Source organism: Cydia fagiglandana, chromosome 8 (assembly GCF_963556715.1).
Source record: "Cydia fagiglandana chromosome 8, ilCydFagi1.1, whole genome shotgun sequence".
Lineage (NCBI taxonomy): Eukaryota > Metazoa > Arthropoda > Insecta > Lepidoptera > Tortricidae > Cydia > Cydia fagiglandana.
In genome coordinates, this window is record NC_085939.1 from 499,246 (window position 1) to 519,503 (window position 20,258).

The 20,258-nt window shown below is 37.7% G+C and overlaps 1 protein-coding gene across 1 annotated transcript in view; it reads left to right on the forward strand.

Annotated features, from left to right (window-relative positions):
- The window catches only part of LOC134666398 (DENN domain-containing protein 5B), a 45,797-nt gene extending 36,052 nt beyond the window's left edge, over positions 1 to 9,745 (forward strand). The window contains exons 20-23 of the mRNA XM_063523526.1: positions 1,733 to 1,881; positions 2,280 to 2,462; positions 8,164 to 8,377; positions 9,566 to 9,745. Coding sequence (XP_063379596.1) covers positions 1,733 to 1,881; positions 2,280 to 2,462; positions 8,164 to 8,377; positions 9,566 to 9,743 — 724 coding nt within the window. The 3' untranslated portion in view covers positions 9,744 to 9,745. The remainder of the gene's footprint in view (positions 1 to 1,732; positions 1,882 to 2,279; positions 2,463 to 8,163; positions 8,378 to 9,565) is intronic.
- The last annotated feature ends 10,513 nt before the right edge of the window (positions 9,746 to 20,258 follow it).

Below are 20,258 nucleotides of genomic sequence, written 5' to 3' on the forward strand. Positions count from 1 at the left end.
AGAACATATTCTAGATATCTTTCCAGGCCTCCACTTAATTTCATGTCTCTCTAATTGGACAGCTTTTTTCCATAGTTCTCTGCGAATGGCATCTTGTGGGAATCTGAATGGAAAGTAATGTAAAATGATAATATCAAATTTGATTATTAATTTGAAATAATTAGGTAGTTTTTTTACAGCTCCATCTCATGAAATAAAAAAGGAAAATACAAATCTGTAAGAACGAATTCATTACTACATTTATAATTATATAGAAAATTCCTAAACCAAGCACAAGTTAATAAAATAGTCTACTTCATTTGGCATAACACCATCCCTATTATCCTTGCAATTTAAAAAGTCGTATGTTGTTATGAAAGTCGTATGCAGTTGTTACGTTTTAGCTTAGCACGGTAGTATTGAAAACAAATCGTCATGTTTATTCCAAATTTTACTGAAGTTATCTGTTTACTACAAGTGAAAAGTGATTCCACTATCCTTGGTATAAACTAAAATAACTTCTTCACTACTTCACGACACATGAAGACATTTTTAATTACAAAAAAACGTTGTTTTTATAAATCAATTTAGCCATCCGTCACTGACTGTCATCTCGGACGAACTGAAGTTGCGAATCGAATAGTTTGTAAGCACCGCCTACAATCGAATAGTTTACGTTGGGTCATAACTGAGCGGACAGAATACTTCCATGTATATCAGTTCGCTGGAGGAACGAGGTCGCGGGACATACCTACACGTTGGTACCTTGTGTTCTTGTAGATTTAGGTAAAAACCTGGGCGTGTTGTCGACGCTGCGCATCGGGCACGACAACTCCGGACTGTCGCCGCGGTGGCTGCTCGCCCAAGTGTACGTGAGGAACGAGGTCACGGGACATACCTACACGTTGGTACCTTGTGTTCTTGTAGATTTAGGTAAAGACCTGGGCGTGTTGTCGACACTCCGCATCGGGCACGACAACTCCGGACTGTCGCCGCGGTGGCTGCTCGACCAAGTGTACGTGAGGAACGAGGTCACGGGACATACCTACACGTTGGTACCTTGTGTTCTTGTAGATTTAGGTAAAGACCTGGGCGTGTTGTCGACGCTCCGCATCGGGCACGACAACTCCGGACTGTCGCCGCGGTGGCTGCTCGACCAAGTGTACGTGAGGAACGAGGTCACGGGACATACCTACACGTTGGTACCTTGCGTTCTTGTAGATTGAAGCTTGTACCTACAAGCAGTCGACTTGATCATCCTGTCTGGATAGGTATCCACTGATTTGATCAGAAATAAAATTGGCATCAATTTTCAATTTATGGTGACATTAGAGCCTTCTACATAAAAAAAATGCTATTGCGTCACAAATTGGTATTCTTGCGTTCGCACTTCAGGATCGGCGGTTGAATTCGGTGACCCAAATTGGCTTTTGAGTTTGCACGTCCTAATTCGATCGGGCAATTTAATCAGATTGGCGAAAAATTTACTAGTCTGGATACGCCTTTAGGTAAAAAGTTGAAGCCTTTTTTACAGCAGGTCGCAGCCTCAATATCGATATTCATATTTTTTTGTAAAGCGCCACGATTTTTCAAAAACTGCTGGCCGAACCCACCGCATCTAAAGTCACATCCATGAAAATTTCATTCATAATTTAATTATCGTCCAAAAATTGTTATCTTTCTTCGATAATTTTATGTTAGTTATGTTGTGAAACGTAGATATAATATATATTGTTTGTGTGTGGGTGTGCAGGTTCCCGTGCCACCGCTGGCTGGGCTCGGGCGTGGACGACGGCTCCACCGAGCGCCTGCTGGTGGCCGCGCGCCGCGCCCCGCGCACCCCCGCCACCCCCGCCGCCGCCGCCACGCACCTCTCCACCTCCACCATACAGCACATGATCGGTCAGTGCCCCTCTGCCGCACGAGACTCACACTCTACTCAGGGGTGCGAAACTCCTCTGACTTCGGCCAAACTCGGCTCAGCAAAAGCTCCAAGCCATTATAAGGGTTGACACAGCTTGACGTCCCTTTGCGTGCAAATAAGATAATGGCTTGAATTTTAACAACCCTAAGTAGCCGAAAGGCATCGACCCTGAACCGCTGTCAATCTTCGGTTTTGTAGGAAGTTTCCTTTTACTATTATTTATTCTATGATATAGTCTCCTTAGAACTGAGCTCCTTCAAAGAAACTATTCAGTATTGTATTTAAACCGAAAACGGGACGCGCTATAAAAAAGGGTACGGTGCATGTGCGCTGCAGTACACTGCACAATAAAAGTACACATAACTTCTACCTACAGGTGACTGCGTGAACGCGATAGTGAAATGGCACTATCAGTCGAAAAGAGACAAGGACGCGAACTCGCTTAGTGTTCTGCTGTGCGGGGAGAATGGGCTGGTCAAGTGCTTGGAGCAGGCCTTCCTCTGCGGGTTCAAGTCCAGTCGCCTCTTCGGCAAGAACTTCTTCATTTGGGATTACTTTGGTCAGTTTTCGAATTATTTTGACATTTATGGAATGACAGTTCCTTCAAGCCTCTTTTAATTGGGTTTAATTTGAAAAAAACCGGCCAAGTGCGAGTCGGACTCACGTTCCAAGGGTTCCGTACATTACACAATTTTTAAAAATGTATTTCTTTATGTGAAACGTGAGTGAAATCTCTTTAAAAAATCCGTAGGGGTCGGATCAAAACCTAAGTAATTAAGTCAGACCCACGCTTGACTGTACATTTCTAATAGGTTTTCCTGTCATCTATAGGTATACACCTATTTGATGTATTTTTTTCAAGATTTTAGACCCAGTAGTTTCGGAGATAAAGGGTCATTTTTTGCCTATTCTCTTGAATTACTTCTAAACTGTTTATTCGAAAATTATAAAAAAAAAATATTTGAGATCCTTACAATAAGCTCTTTCATTTGATATGTAACATTGATATAGTTTGAAATACTTTATTTTTTAATTTTATCATTTACCCCCCAAAAGTGGCCCCCATGTTTAAAATTCATTTGTTTACGTTACATGTCCGTATTTTGGTCACAAACTTACATATGTGTACCAAATTTCAACTTAATTGGTCCAGTAGTTCCGGAGAAAATCGGCTGTGAAAGACGGACAGACAGACAGACAGACAGACGCACGAGTGATCCTATAAGGGTTCCGTTTTTTCCTTTTGAGGTACGGAACCCTAAAAATACTGATGAAGAAATATATTTTTACCGTATTTTTGTAACTTAAATGTTACATTTCTAAAAAAATTGTCTACAAACATTTTACGTACGTAGAGTTTCGTATCTTTGCCTGCGCTACCTATTTTTGCCTAGTTTGACATAAGTTGCTATTAACAAAATGTTTCTAATGTAAGCCTTACATAAAACTGCTAAATACAAAGTATTTTTTACGGGTGTCAAGATTCTTCGAACATTCTGCGGCTAACTTCACACAGTTGACCTTTAGTGAGGTTTTTTCGCGACGCCGACCACACGTTTTTTTAAACCAGTGTTTTAACTTCAGTTTTAAACGGTGATAGATCGTTTATTTTGAATCATTAATTTCAAAATACCTACGCTATAAATTTGAGAAAGCTGATTCCAGAAATCTGCCTAAGTTATATAATATAACTTAGTTTTATTGGAGTATGTATCCATATAGCATCCAACTCCAACCATAACTTGGCTGAAATCAAGGGAGCAAAAATACAAATGTAAGTTACCTACATCATATATATTTTAACTGATTCGATTTGTAAGAAGATTGGATTCATAAAATCGTTACAAGCGTCCATTGCTAAAGGTAGCTTAGCACCCAGTGGGTGCTTTCTACCGGCTTGTCACCATTGTTTGGATATTGTACTACATACTTATACTACTATATTAGGAACATGCCAATTTTACTAATTATATCCTATTATTTCAGGTCATCGTGATTCCTATTTAGATACAGCTGTGAGATATGTAACTGCACTTGGGCCCAGAACAAAGTTGAGCATTTTGTATTGAAATGAACGTCATATAAATTATTAATCGTCGTAATACTTTACGACCGTAAATAATGCCTGGGAACAGAGTAAATAACAAACCATACACTTCTCTTCTGGATGGTCAACAAGAAGCCATCATTGTCAGATGCTCGTGGAGAACATGATAAACATACATTTAATGTAAAGTTACTATTTTTTTTTGGAAACATATATAACATATTTCCCAAATTAATAAAAAAGTAGGTAAACAAAAACATGTTTTATTATTCACAACTCTTTATTAAGTCTTGTCCACCATGATATCAGCAGCTTGAACTGCAACATGTACCTGGAAATTAGAAAATATATCTTTTTAAAGCAGTTTCAGGCTGAATTTTGAGTATGGCTATGTATTCTTGTATATTCCTTCTTTCTAGTAGGCACCATCTCTGTTTAACGGTTTGCCTTTAGATACTCTGGCTACATTACCACAGAAAATAAATAGATACCATGACCCTACCAATAAAGTGAGCTTTTAAATACTTAATTGTAGTAAATTAATATTAATTTTATACTTACATCGACGTGATTCTCACAGCAATACTGTGTGTAACACGTGAAGTAGGTAGGTATTCCAAGTTTAATTCACGGCACCATCTTTCACGTCGTAGGTCTTCGTGGATTCGAACTATTATTTTTGTGAATCATTCCCACACATAGGAACAAGGTTTTTGATATATTATCAAGCAATGAAATATACTGTTTAGGTATTAATTATAAATCAAATTGTAACAAACAAGCGCAGCGGTTTAACTGAAAAATTTTGTTATGACAATCGATGACAATGATAACTTTGACATGACATTTAAATGACAATTTATTTACTATGGTTCGATAACTTTTATTATGCAATGACTTTACATTCAGCCCAGGAGAAGGTCAAACTAAGGTCATAAGGATATTTGTTGAAATATCTTCAATATCCTCAATTATTATATCGCAGCAAATGTCGGAAACTGTTTAAAAACCTTATATCTCGAAATGGTTTTCGAAATAGAACATTTGAAAGAAAATGAACAATCCTAATTGGATAAAACATTGGTGAGGGTACTTTGCGTCCATCTTGTTGCCAAATTTCGCCTACCCCTAGGGTTGAAAAATTTTTTGTACCACATTCATTGGTGGATGACATTACTTGTTCCCAAATTTAAATATTTTCTTTTGTTTGGTTATTTTAGTTTACGCTATATGCAAATGTTTATTTCTACTCTTACCGATATTGAGTAGGTACCAAATAGGTATTTTTATGTCTCACTTTGTGTAAATAAGGTTGATTTGATGTCAATTACGATAATAACAACAATTTTGCAACAATTAAAAATTTTTGTTAAAAATATTTTTTTTTAACTTATTTACCATTACTACCCTTTATTTGGCATGTTGGTAAATTTTTGGCAGCCCTAGCTTCATTATAGTAAATGTATGAAAACAACTTCAAACTGTTACCAAACTTCGCCTACTACCCCGTTTTTTAAATATATGCCTCATCTGGTGTAGTTAAGGTTCATAGTATATTAGCACATTCCAAGGAGATACGACTTAGCATGTGTAAGTCACAGAAAAGTAAGTATTAGCGGCAAGGCATGCCATAGGCGAACATTGGGAAAAATGCCCAAACATCGCCTATTGCCTTCGGGGCCATTTATTACCAACTTAACCAATGAATTGAAAAGTTTTAGTGGTGTATACTGATAATTAGGAATACTAAAAAAACGTTTTTTCGCCTTAACAGATTAAAATGCTTTCAAATTTGAGAGATTTTTTGGGAAAAGTGTCAAAACCCAGGCGATGATACGAAACTCTACGTAACGGCTATTCATATAAAAATGAATTCTCATAGGAACCATCACTCGACGCAAATACTAAATTATATAGTGTTATAGTAACTCACAAGTTGCTAACATAATACATATATTATGTACTAGCTGTTGCCCGCGACTTCGTCCGCGTGGAATCTTATCTTCAACATTTTACATCTTTAGTACCTATAATTTTCATATCCAAGCAATGTTGAAATTAAGGAAATTAAGTACTTTTCTTTTTTAGCAAGTTGTATGAAGTTTTAAGTCAAGTGGATTTTGATGTTGGTTGCTAAAATTACTTTTCTTGTATTCTCATAATAGGTACCTACCTATGCCCTTATACAAAGATTCAAGTTCCGCATTCCGCACTCACAAAATATCTGATCTCCATACAAACTTTCAACCCCTTTCTCACCACCTTGGGGGATGATTTTCAAAAATGCTTGAATTAGTTTTCATGTTTTTTAATTTATTACCTTTTTTTGCAAAAAGTTAAAGTTCCTAGCTTAAAATTAAATTTACACCCCAAGACGAATTTTCATCCCCTTTTTAGCCCCCTTAGGGACTGAATTTCCATAAACGTTGCAATTACTTTTTTTTGTAATCGGCTATTATGTCTTTCTAAGAAGTTTCAAAGCATTTGTAATGGATTCAAACTTTGAACCCCATTTTAACCCTGTTAGGGGATGAATTTTACAAATCGCTGAAATCACTTTTATTGTCTTCTAATAATATCCCCAAATGCAAAGATTCAAATCCCAAGCTCGAAAAAATGCATGATATCCGTACAAACTTTCAACCCCGTTTTCACCACCATAGGGATGAATTTTCAAAAACGCTGAAATTAGTTTTCTTGTATTTTAATAATATATCTTTTAAGGAAGTTTCAAATTCGTAGCTCAAAAGAAAACTTTAACCCCATACAGACTTTCATCCCCTTTTTATCCCTGTTAGGGGATGAATTTTACAAAACGCTGAAATTACTTTTATTGTCTTCTATTAATATCCCCAAATACAAAGATTCAAGTCCCACACTCGAAAAAATGTTTGATATCCATACAAACTTTCAACCCCTTTTTCACCACCTTAGGGGTTGAATTTTCAAAAACGCTGAAATTAGTTTTCTTGTATTTTAATAATATATCTTTTAAGGAAGTTTGAAATTCGTAGTTCAAAAGAAAACTTTAACCCTATACAAATTTCATCCCCTTTTTAACCCTGTTAGGGGATGAATTTTACAAAACGCTGAAATTATTTTTATTGTCTTCTATTAATATCCCCAAATACAAAGATTCAAGTCCCGCGCTCGAAAAATTTTTTGATATCCATACAAACTTTCAACCCCTTTTTCACCACCTTGGGGGAGGAATTTTCTAAAACGCTGAAATTAGTTTTCTGGTATTTGAATTTGATACTTTTTTGCAGAGTTTCAAGTTCCTAGCTTAAAATAAAATTTGCACCCGAAGACGAACTTTCATCCCCTTTTTAACCCCCTTAGGGGTTGAATTTCCAAAATCGTTGCAATCACTTTTTTTGTAATCGGCTATTATGCCTTTCTACGAAGTTTCAAAGCATTTGTAATGGATTAATATTTTCAACCCCTTTTTAACCCTGTTAGGGGATGAATTTTACAAAACGCTGAAATTACTTTTCCTGTCTTCTAATAAAAGATACAAATCCAAAGATTCAAAGATAAATTTGTCCCTAAATACAAAGATTCAAGTCCACCACTTGAAATTTTTTTTGATATCCATACAAACTTTCAACCCCTTTTTCACCACCTTAGGGGATGAATTTTCAAAAACGCTGAAATTAGTTTTCTTGTATTTTAATAATATATCTATTTACGAAGTTTCAAATTCCTAGCTTAAAAGAAAACTTTAACCTCATACAAACTTTCATCCTCTTTTTAACCCCCTTAGGGGTTGAATTTCTCAAAATCGCTTCTTATCTCTTGTACACTTTATAAATGCAATCTGTGGGCCATTTTATAAAGCTACAAGTTACAATTTACAAGCCGAAGTCTCTTTCTAACCCTATGTGTTAGAACGAGACTTCCGCTTGTAAATTGTAACTTGTAGCTTTATAAAATAGGCCACCGGTGTGCAAATTTCAACTTTCTGCCTTTTGTAGTTTCGGCTCTGCGTTGATGAATCAGTCAGTCAGTCAGTCAGTCAGTCAGTCAGGACACTTGCATTTATATATATAGATTTACATATTTACTTCATCAATTTTCGACGACATTTTATGTCACCTCAGGCATAGCCCCCAGGACACTGGCCGCATTTCCCCGCTGTATGGTTAAGCTCAGCCTTAACACATAATATGATGTATAACATTTATATTGATTTGATTAGTTTTGACAATAGCGAAAGTGAAGGAGGAGTTCAAGATGAGCCTGTGCGACGAGCCGAGCCCGCAGGCGCAGGCGAGCAAGTGCGGCGTGGCGTACAACTGCCGCCAGGACCAGGAGCACCGCGCCATCTGGCGCTGCTACTGCCACCTGGTGGACGAGATCAGCTCCGCCGGCCGCTCGCTCGGCAAGGACGGCAAGTTCCAGCTCTTCATCTGTCTGAGCCTGAGGTGAGCTGGTCTATTGCTGCTGCTTTTTAGGTACGTTAGCGTTCTTTACACATATCTCTGTTGACATTTTGCTGGGACGTCAGTCATCCGTGGTTACAGCTGGTAACTACAACCCAGCTGAAACGACAGATAAGTAAAAATAATGAAATTATATCGCGTTCGACCCGTTCTAATGACTGAATATTCCTTGTGGTATGTTGCCAGCTATTTTAAAACTTCACACTTCAATAGGTAAGTTGGATTACGTATGGTCTACCCCTCACTGGCTGTCAGATTGCTTTCTTTGTCAGATTGCAGCTGACAGATTGAGTCGCTTCGCGATGAAATCTGTGTAGCCGTGCCCGAATCGCGCCGCTTCGTTCTATGGAGCGGCCTATTCTACATATTACAGTAGGACCTCGCTAATCCGGACAGGCAAAAAAACTATTGACGGATTACAGAGATTCCTGGATTTGTCATCTGCAAAGTGTTTATGTTTCTGTTTTGTGTTTTCTATTTTACTTTATTCTAATCAAAACACAATACCAAATTTGCCCTTAAACCAGCACCATTTTTGGTAAGCCCTGTATATTATATCGTAACCGCAACAAGGCTTATTGAGCTTACTGTGGGATTAGGTACATTTCGTCGGGTGACAAGCAAAAGTCACTAAGTACTATCAAAAAAATTTAAGTAACAATGCACTTTATTACTCTTATAACACGGTTTATTGTCCAATAATTTCAATGGTGTTAGTTAGTGACTTTTGCTTGTCACCAGACAATTTGTTATTATTGTCCTATAATATTGATTGATTTACAGATGCAGATAATTATTTTCCATAGTATTTTAACGGAAACGTACGAACGCGCGAACGTGTCTTGCTATTTCAGTCAGTCTTGGTACAAAAAGTGCTGACGTTGATTGAAGTAGCATGACAAACACGAACGTTTCCGAGAATATACGATGGAAATCAATTATACACTGCATCTGTATAATGCAGCGGTCGGCAACCTGCGGCTCGTGAAACTGTCACTTGCGGCCCGAGTGCCGCCTTGGCTATTTTGTATGTAATAGTGACAAACGACAGTGTCTCATAAAGTCATAAATATTAACAAAGTACGGCCCGCGTCACCCCCGTTAACTACTATGTGGCCATTGGCTGCTAAAAGGTTGCCGACCGCTGGTATAATGTTATGTTTGGTGCAGGGAACACTGGCTGCACAGGATGCTGGTGCCGATGTCGCAGACGCGCGTCACCGGCGAGATGTACGAGGAGCAGAGCTTCCTGCGCAAGCGCGGCCTGCTCACCTTCCTGCGCCAGATACTAGAGCCGCTCGACGAGTTCGACATCGTGCTGGAGAACTCGCTCACGCAAGGTATTTAAACTGTCACGAGGCGTCTAAGGGTACCCGCATCATAATTCTGCCGTGCTAACAACATATGCAGTAATCGCAGTTGAAAAGACATGCAATTTTATTGTTTATCTTGTTCTCTTTGAATAAGTCTTTATTTAAACGATGTTTTTCGTGCAAGTACTGCACATGCGATAAGCAGGGCAGAATTATCACGTGATCTTGTTGGCAGATCGGGGGATCAAAAATAGGCCAAATGTGATCACATTATTTCTGGACGACCCCTTATGCTCTTGGTTATTTACAGTAGTACTTAGTTTGTACTTGGGTACCTATATGTTGGAAAAGTTAAAACCAAAGAGGAAGCAGAAACGATTGATCGTAAATAATGAAAAGGCGAGGCGAGGTCTTGAGAAATCGAAGCCCCGTGCGCCTGCGGCTTTAAAAAATGGAATGTAACTACTATATAGAAGGTTCAAATTCCTTTGACAAAAAAAAACTTTGATGTGAATTATTCTTATTTGTCCATTGATGTCTTCTTGTGTGATCTTTAATTATTTTTCGTTTGCACGTCTACGTTTACCAATGTCATACATCATGCATCTAAGACGCGCTAAAAATTGAAGAAAGAGATGTTTACGATAATATGCATCAAATACAGCATAGTATAACACTTTCAGTGCCAAGCGCCCCATTTCCAATACAAAATGAACACACCTAGCGTGTACTGTATCTGTAATGAATGTGTTAAGATACGCACAATATAGGTACATAGCACAACATTTTTCTGTAAAATTTTCTTTGTATAGTGTCATATTATATGCGATTATCCAGACATTTCACGCCGGTTGACTTTTACAAATACATAAATCGTACATAACACATTAGTTTAACTGACTGCTGTATATTATATGTTTCACATTATATCATTGTCTATTGATTTAGATATATGTCACACTAAATACTCAGGACAGGACACTGAATTCTATGTTAGTTTTAGGTATTATTTTTATAGATTATTAAGTTTAAATGTGATTTTGTTATCTTATGTCTTGCCAGTTGAACCCAAAGATTATTTTTTATGGTGCTTATGATAGTTTTAAGTTAATATTGTTTTTTTTTATACTTCTCAATTTATGAATTATGATAATTATACGTACCTTAGCCACAATTGGGGTACTTCTTATTGTAAATCATATTCATATTACATGTAATATGTAATGGATGCTTATTTTGTTATAAATGTGCCACTCCACCATGTATAGTTCGTTTTTTTTAGCATTAGAAAGAACTTCGCAGAAGTAAGCTCGTGGTTCCAAATCCGGCACTTTTAGCGGTAATAATTTGAAGTAAATTATATGTATTGACCATGATACATTAGATAATTCAATAATTATTAACAATTAAGGAGCCTCATAAAAACTGTACGCTTACTTCTGCGGAGTTCTTTCTAATGCTAAAAAAAACGAACTATAGAGTAAAGGGGCCCACTGACTAACAGTCCGCCGGACGGTATCGGTCTGTCAGTTGACCATAGTTCTGTAGAAAGCGACCAACATTTTATATTTGTCAAAGTGACTTACACCCTAACTCAAGTTTAGTAGCTTTGGTCGCTTTCTGCATTGATAAAAAAATTGAGTTGGTCGTTTTCTGCATAACTACGGTCTTGTTCGGAACTGTCAAATTTTTTTTCTGACTGACAGGCCGATACCGTCCGGCGGACGGTTAATCAGTGGACCCCTTAACGATATTTTGTTATAATTGCGTTTCGAACGCGTTATACACACACTGGTGTCCAGAATTAGCGTGAACTGACGTTTTCTGGCGTGTAATAAGATTACCGCGTCGCACCTTCAACTTTTTTTAGCGTAATAGTACGAGTACAGTCGACGTCAAAGATATGTTTACACTTTTCGCCTTATTACAAAGGAGTAAGGTGCAAAATTGTAAACATATCTTTGACGTCGACTGTACATTACAAATTTTCGAACTATTATGAGCCATTATTATTTATAGCCGGCTGCGACTATGAGCCCAAAAGCGGTTCAATAAATTCCACATTACGTGTATTGCAAGGTTGGCATTTTGTAAAAAATATGCTTGAACCATATTTTGTGTTAAACCGCTGTCAGGTTCCTACGTCTATATCTATAATTGTGGACATGAGTGGAGTTTAGATTAAGATACATTGAAAGGCGAACGAAGCCTACGCATCTCGCAAGAATAATCGACATGTGGACTGAATTTCTATTCTATTCTAATTGTGTATCATTATAATACTTATCCAATGAGGTATTAGTTCCTTACTGTACTAGTGCATTGTAATCTAAAGTTGTTATAAATTCGCATGCATATAACCCTTAAATTGGCAACAGGAAACGGGAGGCCCGTGATTACCTTTGACCGTCTTTTTGCAATTTTTTTCTGCAACAGTAAGCTTAGCACAGGAGCACCACGACAGTAAGAGTAGGCGCGCACGAGCAACTTTGTCTCCGCAACTTTATATTTTGTCTCTGTCGCACTCATGTGTCGAAGTCAAGTGCGACAGAGACGAAATATAAAGTTGCGGAGACAAAGTCGCTCGTGCGCGCCTACTCTTACTGTCGTGGTGCTCCTATGTTAAGCCTACTGAATCCTAAATTTTATTGCGTTCAAAGGAGGATTGAACTCACAACCATCCAAGTTTTTGGCCAATTGAAGGGTAATTCAAATGTGTCTCAAAAATGTTTTAGATCTGGTTTACGAATCTTCTACGAGAGGGTTTATTGACTTATTTTGACAGATGTGTCAATTTCTGTCTAGTTACTATATTTTAATACTCGAAGTGGATAATTAATTACAAATTGGTGTTAACTACAATGCATCTAGTAAATCTGATTAGTTTTAGGTATTAGATGATTGATGAAGCGCAATGTGGGTAAGACCGAATGTATTGTTGGGTAGACGCGCATAGGGAAAGAACTTTTGTTCTTGTATACTATAGGTACCTACATAAGTATGTACTCTGTTCAGGCAAAGTCGGAAAGGAAGAACTTAGCTCTTGCTTCATCATTCATCAACCATCCGTAAGAGGTATCGTCTTGGGTCGTCCCATTCGTTTTTCGTCAAGTTCTTAAATTAGTCCTATTCTGCTTTCGTCACCCATTCTACATTCGTCACAATCGTCGGTGGCTTTCAATGTAGAATGGGTGACGAAAGCAGAATAGGACTAATTTAAGAACTTGACGAAAAACGAATAGGACGACCCAAGACGATACCCCGTAAGAGCGTCAGGCCAATTCGAGTTTTAGTTACCCGATATATTTCCGATATGATACTAGTCAAAACTAATATTTTTCCGACCAAAAATGCCACTTTTGACTAGTTTTGTATGACATTGACAGATCAGATCAGATCAGTATCATATCGAATAATTTTGAATAATTAAAACTCGAATTGACCTGGCCGCGTAGCCAAGATGCCAATCGCTTACGCTCCGTAGCGATCGAAGCGCAACTGTCACTGTCGCGCTAATATGGAAGAGTGATAGAGAGACATAATGCTTTTCGATGTCGAAGCGATAGCGATTGTAAGCTTGGCTAGGCCGGCTGATGTGTATAAACGCAAGAGTGAAAAGCGACGAAACAGTTTGTAGACGGTCTTCCCTCATATACGGTCTTCTCCGCATTGACCTTATTGCAAAATGAACATTATACCTATTTTCTTCATATAATGGAAGGCACTAAAAAAAATAACTTTAAAAATTTTAAAAGATTATATTGTAAGGTAACATTTTACCCTCCATATAGCGTCTAGTGTCTTTAGTTAGTAGGTACCATATTTTTTTTTATTGAGTGCTGATTCTTTTGAAGTTGTAAGTTATTGTGTTAGTTAGTTTTAAAAGCAGGGTTTTCTTATAAATTTGTTTCTAAGCAATCTCTTATGATATTAATAAGTCCCACATTTTCAGCAAGCAAACCAAAGCAAAAGGGTGACATTTAGGACATTACACTATTGCTGATTTAAGTAGAATAGGCATCAACATGGTTAAAAAAAGAAACTTTATCTACTTTATGTGGATTAGTTAAGAGTAGATTGTATATATGTTGCTCTCAAAATAGAAAAATATTGAAACACAAACATTCAAAACAAAATCAGTTCAAAGTATGTAGAGCTTATAGATGATCTTCCCTTAAGTATAGACGGTGAAGCACCACATTGACTTTAATTAAAACTTAGCCCATTCGTTGAATTATCTATCGACCTTGCTATGCTCACACCACTATTTTATGATTATATGTAAAATAGATTCGGCTAAGCCGACATCCATTGTAAAAATCTAATAGACGGGCGTACCGGACCGCCCCCTTGGTAGGGTTCGAGGTCTGTTTGATCGCGAGAAAGTGGTTCACCGTACGTCCGATAACGACGCAGAGGGCCTACCACGAACCACGTTCGACGTGTTGCCTCCCTGTCACACTTACGTACGAATTTACGAGTGCGGCAGAGAGGCAACACGTCGAACGTGGTTCGCGGGAGGCCCTCAGGTATAAGTAACGTCGAGAAAGAAACTTGCGTACCGGACCAACGTAGCGGTCCGGTACGCCTATCTATTGATATTATCAGTCTCACAAACCAATGTTTCAGCAGAAAAAGCCCCCTTGCGCTTACATTTTTCGCAACTAAGTAGCCGCCTCCTCCTTTTTATTCGGAGAATATTGGCTTGCCAGACTATATGATTTACTTTGGTCGATGTTATGGTTGTTTACGCCTGCCGTCCTCATAGTTGTCAACATTTCTTACTACTCTGTTAGGGTCTCCCCAGATATATCGACGCGCATTCGGCAAAAGCCGATAGGAAAAAGCTTTATGTCCACGCAATAAGAGCAAAGAAGCCGACGACGCGTCGGCCGGCGCCGGCCGATGCGAGCCGAGCCGAACGACGACTTTTTCGCTCTTATTGCGCAGACATAAAGCTTTTTTCCATCGGATTTTGCCGATTCCGCGTTGACATATTTGGGGGAACCCTTAGGCAATGTGTGTTAGGTAACTAACTAAGTAATAACTGGCCAGTCATCACAGTTACCACAAAATAGACCAGACAGTACAGCGTCATCTACAAAACCTGTCATTTGATCCAGACTAGATCTAGATTATTAGATCGCAAATTGAGAACGTTATATTATATAGGTAGATATTATCTAGCTCTCTAAGAGGTTTGTATTGATTTGACAAGTCGAGTATTTTATAAATTTCAGTCATAAATGTATACAAGTATTTTATAAACTTTCACGAATTAAAATTGGATAAAGTGTCGGAGTTAACCGTAAACCTACCCTACGTGCCAAAATTGTATACCAGCTGACAGGAAAGTAAGTTTTGTAATAGAGCTGAATGCAAGTACTATGTTTATACGTAGATTATATCTACCGAATGGTATTGTCCTCATTTATGTTAATTCCTTATTAACTTTTTGAGACAACAGATCACTATACTTACCTCGCGTCGAATGATTTTTTTATATATGCCGTAGGTGTCACGTGAAATGTTAAGCGGGCCACTCACACACCTGCCGCAGGGGCAATACCGGTCGCACGGCGGTCGGAGCAATTTTAGGCTGTTTTCTACACACTAGCCTGTCACTCAGTGTGTAAGTGATAGTCCCGCTGAATGCACGTCGACGAGAAGGGCTCCTGTGTTAAAAATAAACATTATTTATTCATTGATTTTCAGGTTTACAATGCCAACAGCAGAATTTTAAGACCTCTTTATTTTAATTTGGCGTACTAACTGGTAGTATTGAATTCGCGATGAGAATAAAAAATATTTTTTGTATTTTTTATCCCACATATGGGGCCGGCCCTTATACAGGGTGATTCATGAGACGTGAGCAGGACTAATCCTGCACACTCAGTAACTGATAATTGATAGATCACCGTTGTATTTAGGCAAAACAACCACACTTTTTCCTATTTTTTAACTTTTTGGTGAGGGCAAATTTAATTCTCTACTATCATGGTCACCCTACAAGACCTAATTAATAAACATAAAACCTCTTTAACCGTAATGACAGCATATTGATTACGAAGAAAATGAACTCCAAGGCCTGTTCACTTCCTAAGAAAGTTATGTCCCCAAACAATTGCGCATGTGTGCGCCTGAAGCTTCTATGTGTGCGTTGGCCTCCGAGAAAAAGTTGCGAGTAATAAAAATAAAAACATTTTTCTACAGCAACATTGCTCCCAACTCTGATTTAAATTATCACGAATTTTATACATTATTAATCATAAAACGGGACTTAAAACGCTTAAAACTTAATTATACGCGATTCAGTTTTAAAATTGAATATTTGCTTCCAACTGTCTTTATCAATGTCCATAAAATATATGGAGGGTAGGTACGTCTACCCACCATAATAAAAAATATATTTGTCAATGACTCTGTCCAACTGCTGTGGTTAAAGTTCATAACGAAAATTTTATTTATTAAATCTGTAAATAATAAATACAACGTAGCGGTACTACCACTTAAGACTGTAAGTCTGTACCTACAACCTACATGGATTACACCAATGCACATAGAAAATGTGCTAAATGCGGAGCAACGGCTGTTGAAGCAGCCAGAGTGAAATTCACAGTTTTAGTGGGTTTAGAAGGAACCGAGTCATAATGCATCTGGAAAGCGTATTAATTAACCGTGAAGAAATGTAAGAATACAAGTTAGAAATCTGTGTAAAAATGCCGTGTGTAAAGTGTAGTGTATCTGTGTTTAAAGTGTAATAGGTAGGCATGCCTAATGTTATTTGTATTACACTGGAAACTTTGTGAATGCGCTTTATTAGTTAATGTCAATTTTTTTATTAAGTTGTCAGGGTTTAATTTTCAGTGTATATTTCTATATGTAAAACATATTTTTAATGAATAAAATTATACAATGTTATAAACATAAATAATCCTTTTATTTCAATCAATTGATAATACCACAAACAAGGGGTAATATTTGCATCTATCATATATTTCGTGATATGAAGATAACAAATATGTTTATCAACAGAATTACTACCTACCAATACCCGCCAGGCTAAACCGCTTGTCAACTTTAGTTCTTGGTACACAACGCGGCGCTACTAGTATAAACGTATAAACGTTTGGGGACATTTTTTTGTATGGAGTTACCGTTCTTCTCCTAGTGAGTATTATATTCTTTGATGAACTCTCAACTGACCGTGATGACAGGGATTTCATTCAATTTGACACAGAATATCGGTACCTAGTTGTATTCTAATTTTAGGGTGACCATGCATGTCGTAAATAAATTATAAACTTTTTTTTTTCAACACGACTAGAAAATTAACGTTAACCTCACTAATACTCATACGAAGCAGTTGCTTATAATTTACGAAATGTGCAGTGTTAGTCCTGCTCACGTCTCCTGAATCACCCTGTATACATCTATTACCCGTGTCCAAATTTCACGTTCTTTTTTTTTTAATTAGAATGGGCTTACTCATGGCCACAGACTAGCCGAGGCGTAGACTTCTTTATTCATTGTGACAAGTGACCTCCGTTTGGTTCGGTAGTCGCCAATGAACTGACTGGAATTGTCCCAATCGTACTACACATGTAACAACCTAGCAGGGCGGTAGATACAATCTAGGGAGCTAGGAAGGTCTTGCGCCCCTGCCGCCCTGCTGCAGGCCCAATCTAAAAATTGCCCCTGCTTCTCTACACACATCACAATTAAGGAGGCAATTAAGGGTCCAATTCCAATATTGCCCCTGCGGCAGGTGTGTGAGTGGCCCGCTTTACGTTACGTTAAAGTAATAAAAATCCGGTAATTATTCTTATTAAAGTTAGTAACTAAGCGCAGCCAAAATGTTTGAAATAACTGTCATCTTGACGATGATTCTACGCGAGAGGTATGTGTATCTCCGAAGGCAAACGCTGAATACCCTTCGTTCGATTTGGTTGGTTGAGTGTGTACACGGCATAGGATCTCTTTACTGAACCCATTAGGGCCCCCCCATATCTGGCGTCTTTCGAGCGTCGGCGTCTACAATTATATGGCCGACGTCAACGCAACGTCGTCGCAGCGTCGACGCAACTGCGCAGCGACGTCATTTTCCATAGAGCTGGACCGACGCCGACAGACGCCGACGCTCGAAAGACGCCAGATGTGGGGGGGGCCTTACACTCGTTGATAAAGAAATAAATTAATACCATAATGTTTGTACCTATACCAAATACTCATACTATCATGTGTAAAACAACATTGATACATCTTTTTATTTTAATGTAACCAAGTTATATCATATAAAAACCGAAGTCTTGCCTATTCAATGAATTAATTTGTTTACATGAAGAGGTATATTGTGTGTGTGTAAATTTATTTAGTAAATGTTACATTTAAGACTCATGTGTAATATTGAAACCTTATATTAGAGTTCAAGTACCTAATAGGTATTTAATTTGCCGTCCTTTGCAAAATGTATTCGTTATGATGCTTAGAAATACATAATTGTAATCATTAATAATACCAAAGATACATTCATTCAATATAATACATACCTATTATATGAAGGAGAGGTACTTTAACTCTTGCTAATAATATTATCTTGTTTAATTTTCCAAGTCTTCCTTAAATGAAAGCTGGCACCAAATATTCGTGAAAATATGTCCTCTTTTTACGATACCTATGTTTAGACTTAGAAATCTAATAGCAGAATGTCCAATAAAACAAACTTAATTGGTCAAATAAATCTTTTTTTTATTTCTACCTCCTCCTTTGAACTACGCCCAATTTAGAATGAGTAAGGTAGAAGTACTAGTGCTCGACGCTGCACTAGTATTCGACATGAGCACTTTATGTCAAAGTAATATAGGTTAAATTTGAACGGCGAAGATTTTTCTATATTCAAATTTAATCCTTGTCACTTTGACATAAAGTGCCCATGTCGAATACTAGTGCAGCGTCGAGCACTAGTACTTCTACCTTATATAATTTGGGGTTTCGGGTAAATCTATTTATGAGTTAAAAGTACTCGTAGTGCATAACTGTGCGAAAAGAGAGGAGTCCTGGAATAAGAGAACCAAACATTATATTACTCGTCTCTTTCATCACAGACTACCTCTAGAAGTTATTTATAATACATGCATGATTCTAATACTCTTAAAATATTTTTACGAAAAAGAGCCTCATAATATTTTTTTTTACTCTTTTAATTCTGGATTCCACCAGTTATCTAGATGGTTGCCAGTGGCAACTGTGCGTTCACCAGAAACTTCCTGCTTCGCACAGCTAAACTGGAATGAACTATCGCCTGTGGTATTTCCGGACCGATGCGACCTTAAGAGAATAGCGTACTCCCATCTTAAAGTCGACAACGCACTTACAACCCCTCTGCTGTTGCGGATGTCCTTGGGCGGCGGTAATCGCTTATCATCAGGCGACCCGTCTGCTCGTTTGCCTCCTATATTAAAAAAAAAATTGTACAAGAGTGACTGCCTGCATACAGTCAACGGTAAAAATATGGGTGTACAAATAATTTCAAAAATATGTCCCATAACTCTTATGTCAGTGAATTAAGAACTATGGGACATATTTTTGAGTAAGTTGACTACACCCATATTTTTACCGTTGACTGTACAATCGCATAACATATTTTAGTCCGCTGCTTTATGGGGTATCCAGATGGGACTGACGAAATCAGTCGATTTGTTCAGGAAAATAATTGGTCAATCTCATCTAGCGTCCACACGTACACAAATTAAATCAACAATTTGCATTCTACTATGAAAATTGGCATTTTTGTGTGTGCGGGGAATCGAATTGGTATTTGCGTCCGCACGGCCCTGTTCGATCGAGAATTTCATCAGATTGGCGAAAAATTGTCTCGTCTGGATACAACTTTATCGTGACGTTAAAGGCCAATCCAGACGGGATGATCAAAAAAGAAATACGCGCCAATCTACAATTTAATCACGATCTTTAGATTTATGGTGATATTTGATTAATCTAAATAAAATAAAAAACCTAAACGCGAATAATAGCTACAGACTACCGCACCGCAATACATGAGACACGATACGAGATATCGTCCCTCTGGTCAATTACTAATTTAAGAAGGTTTACAAGCTCTTTATAGGCTTTTATAAAAGCCGGAATACTTCGGTGCGCGGTACCCATAAGTGAGAGCGAGACACAGATTTCTCTTTTTCGCTCTCAATTAAGGTCGCGGTGTGGTGCGGTAGTGTGTTACGGCTTTAAAATTGGCCCATGTAAACTGACTACCTATTGATTATTTTTTTACTAAATGCAAAATCTAAACGCAGAAACAAACGGAAGTGGCGCCAATATAATTGTTATTTAAAAATATTGATTTGCAATTCAAACTTCCCTTTTAATTGTTATCAATAATTATACAAATTAGCAAGCTGAGCTATGAATAAACATTACTCCTGTTTGTGTATCAATGATTTCAGATCTATGAATATTTAAAGGAATAAATAATAAAACAAGTAAAAACTTTTGTTGCATCTTGAGGTTATATTGTAGATGGCGCTGCCTAG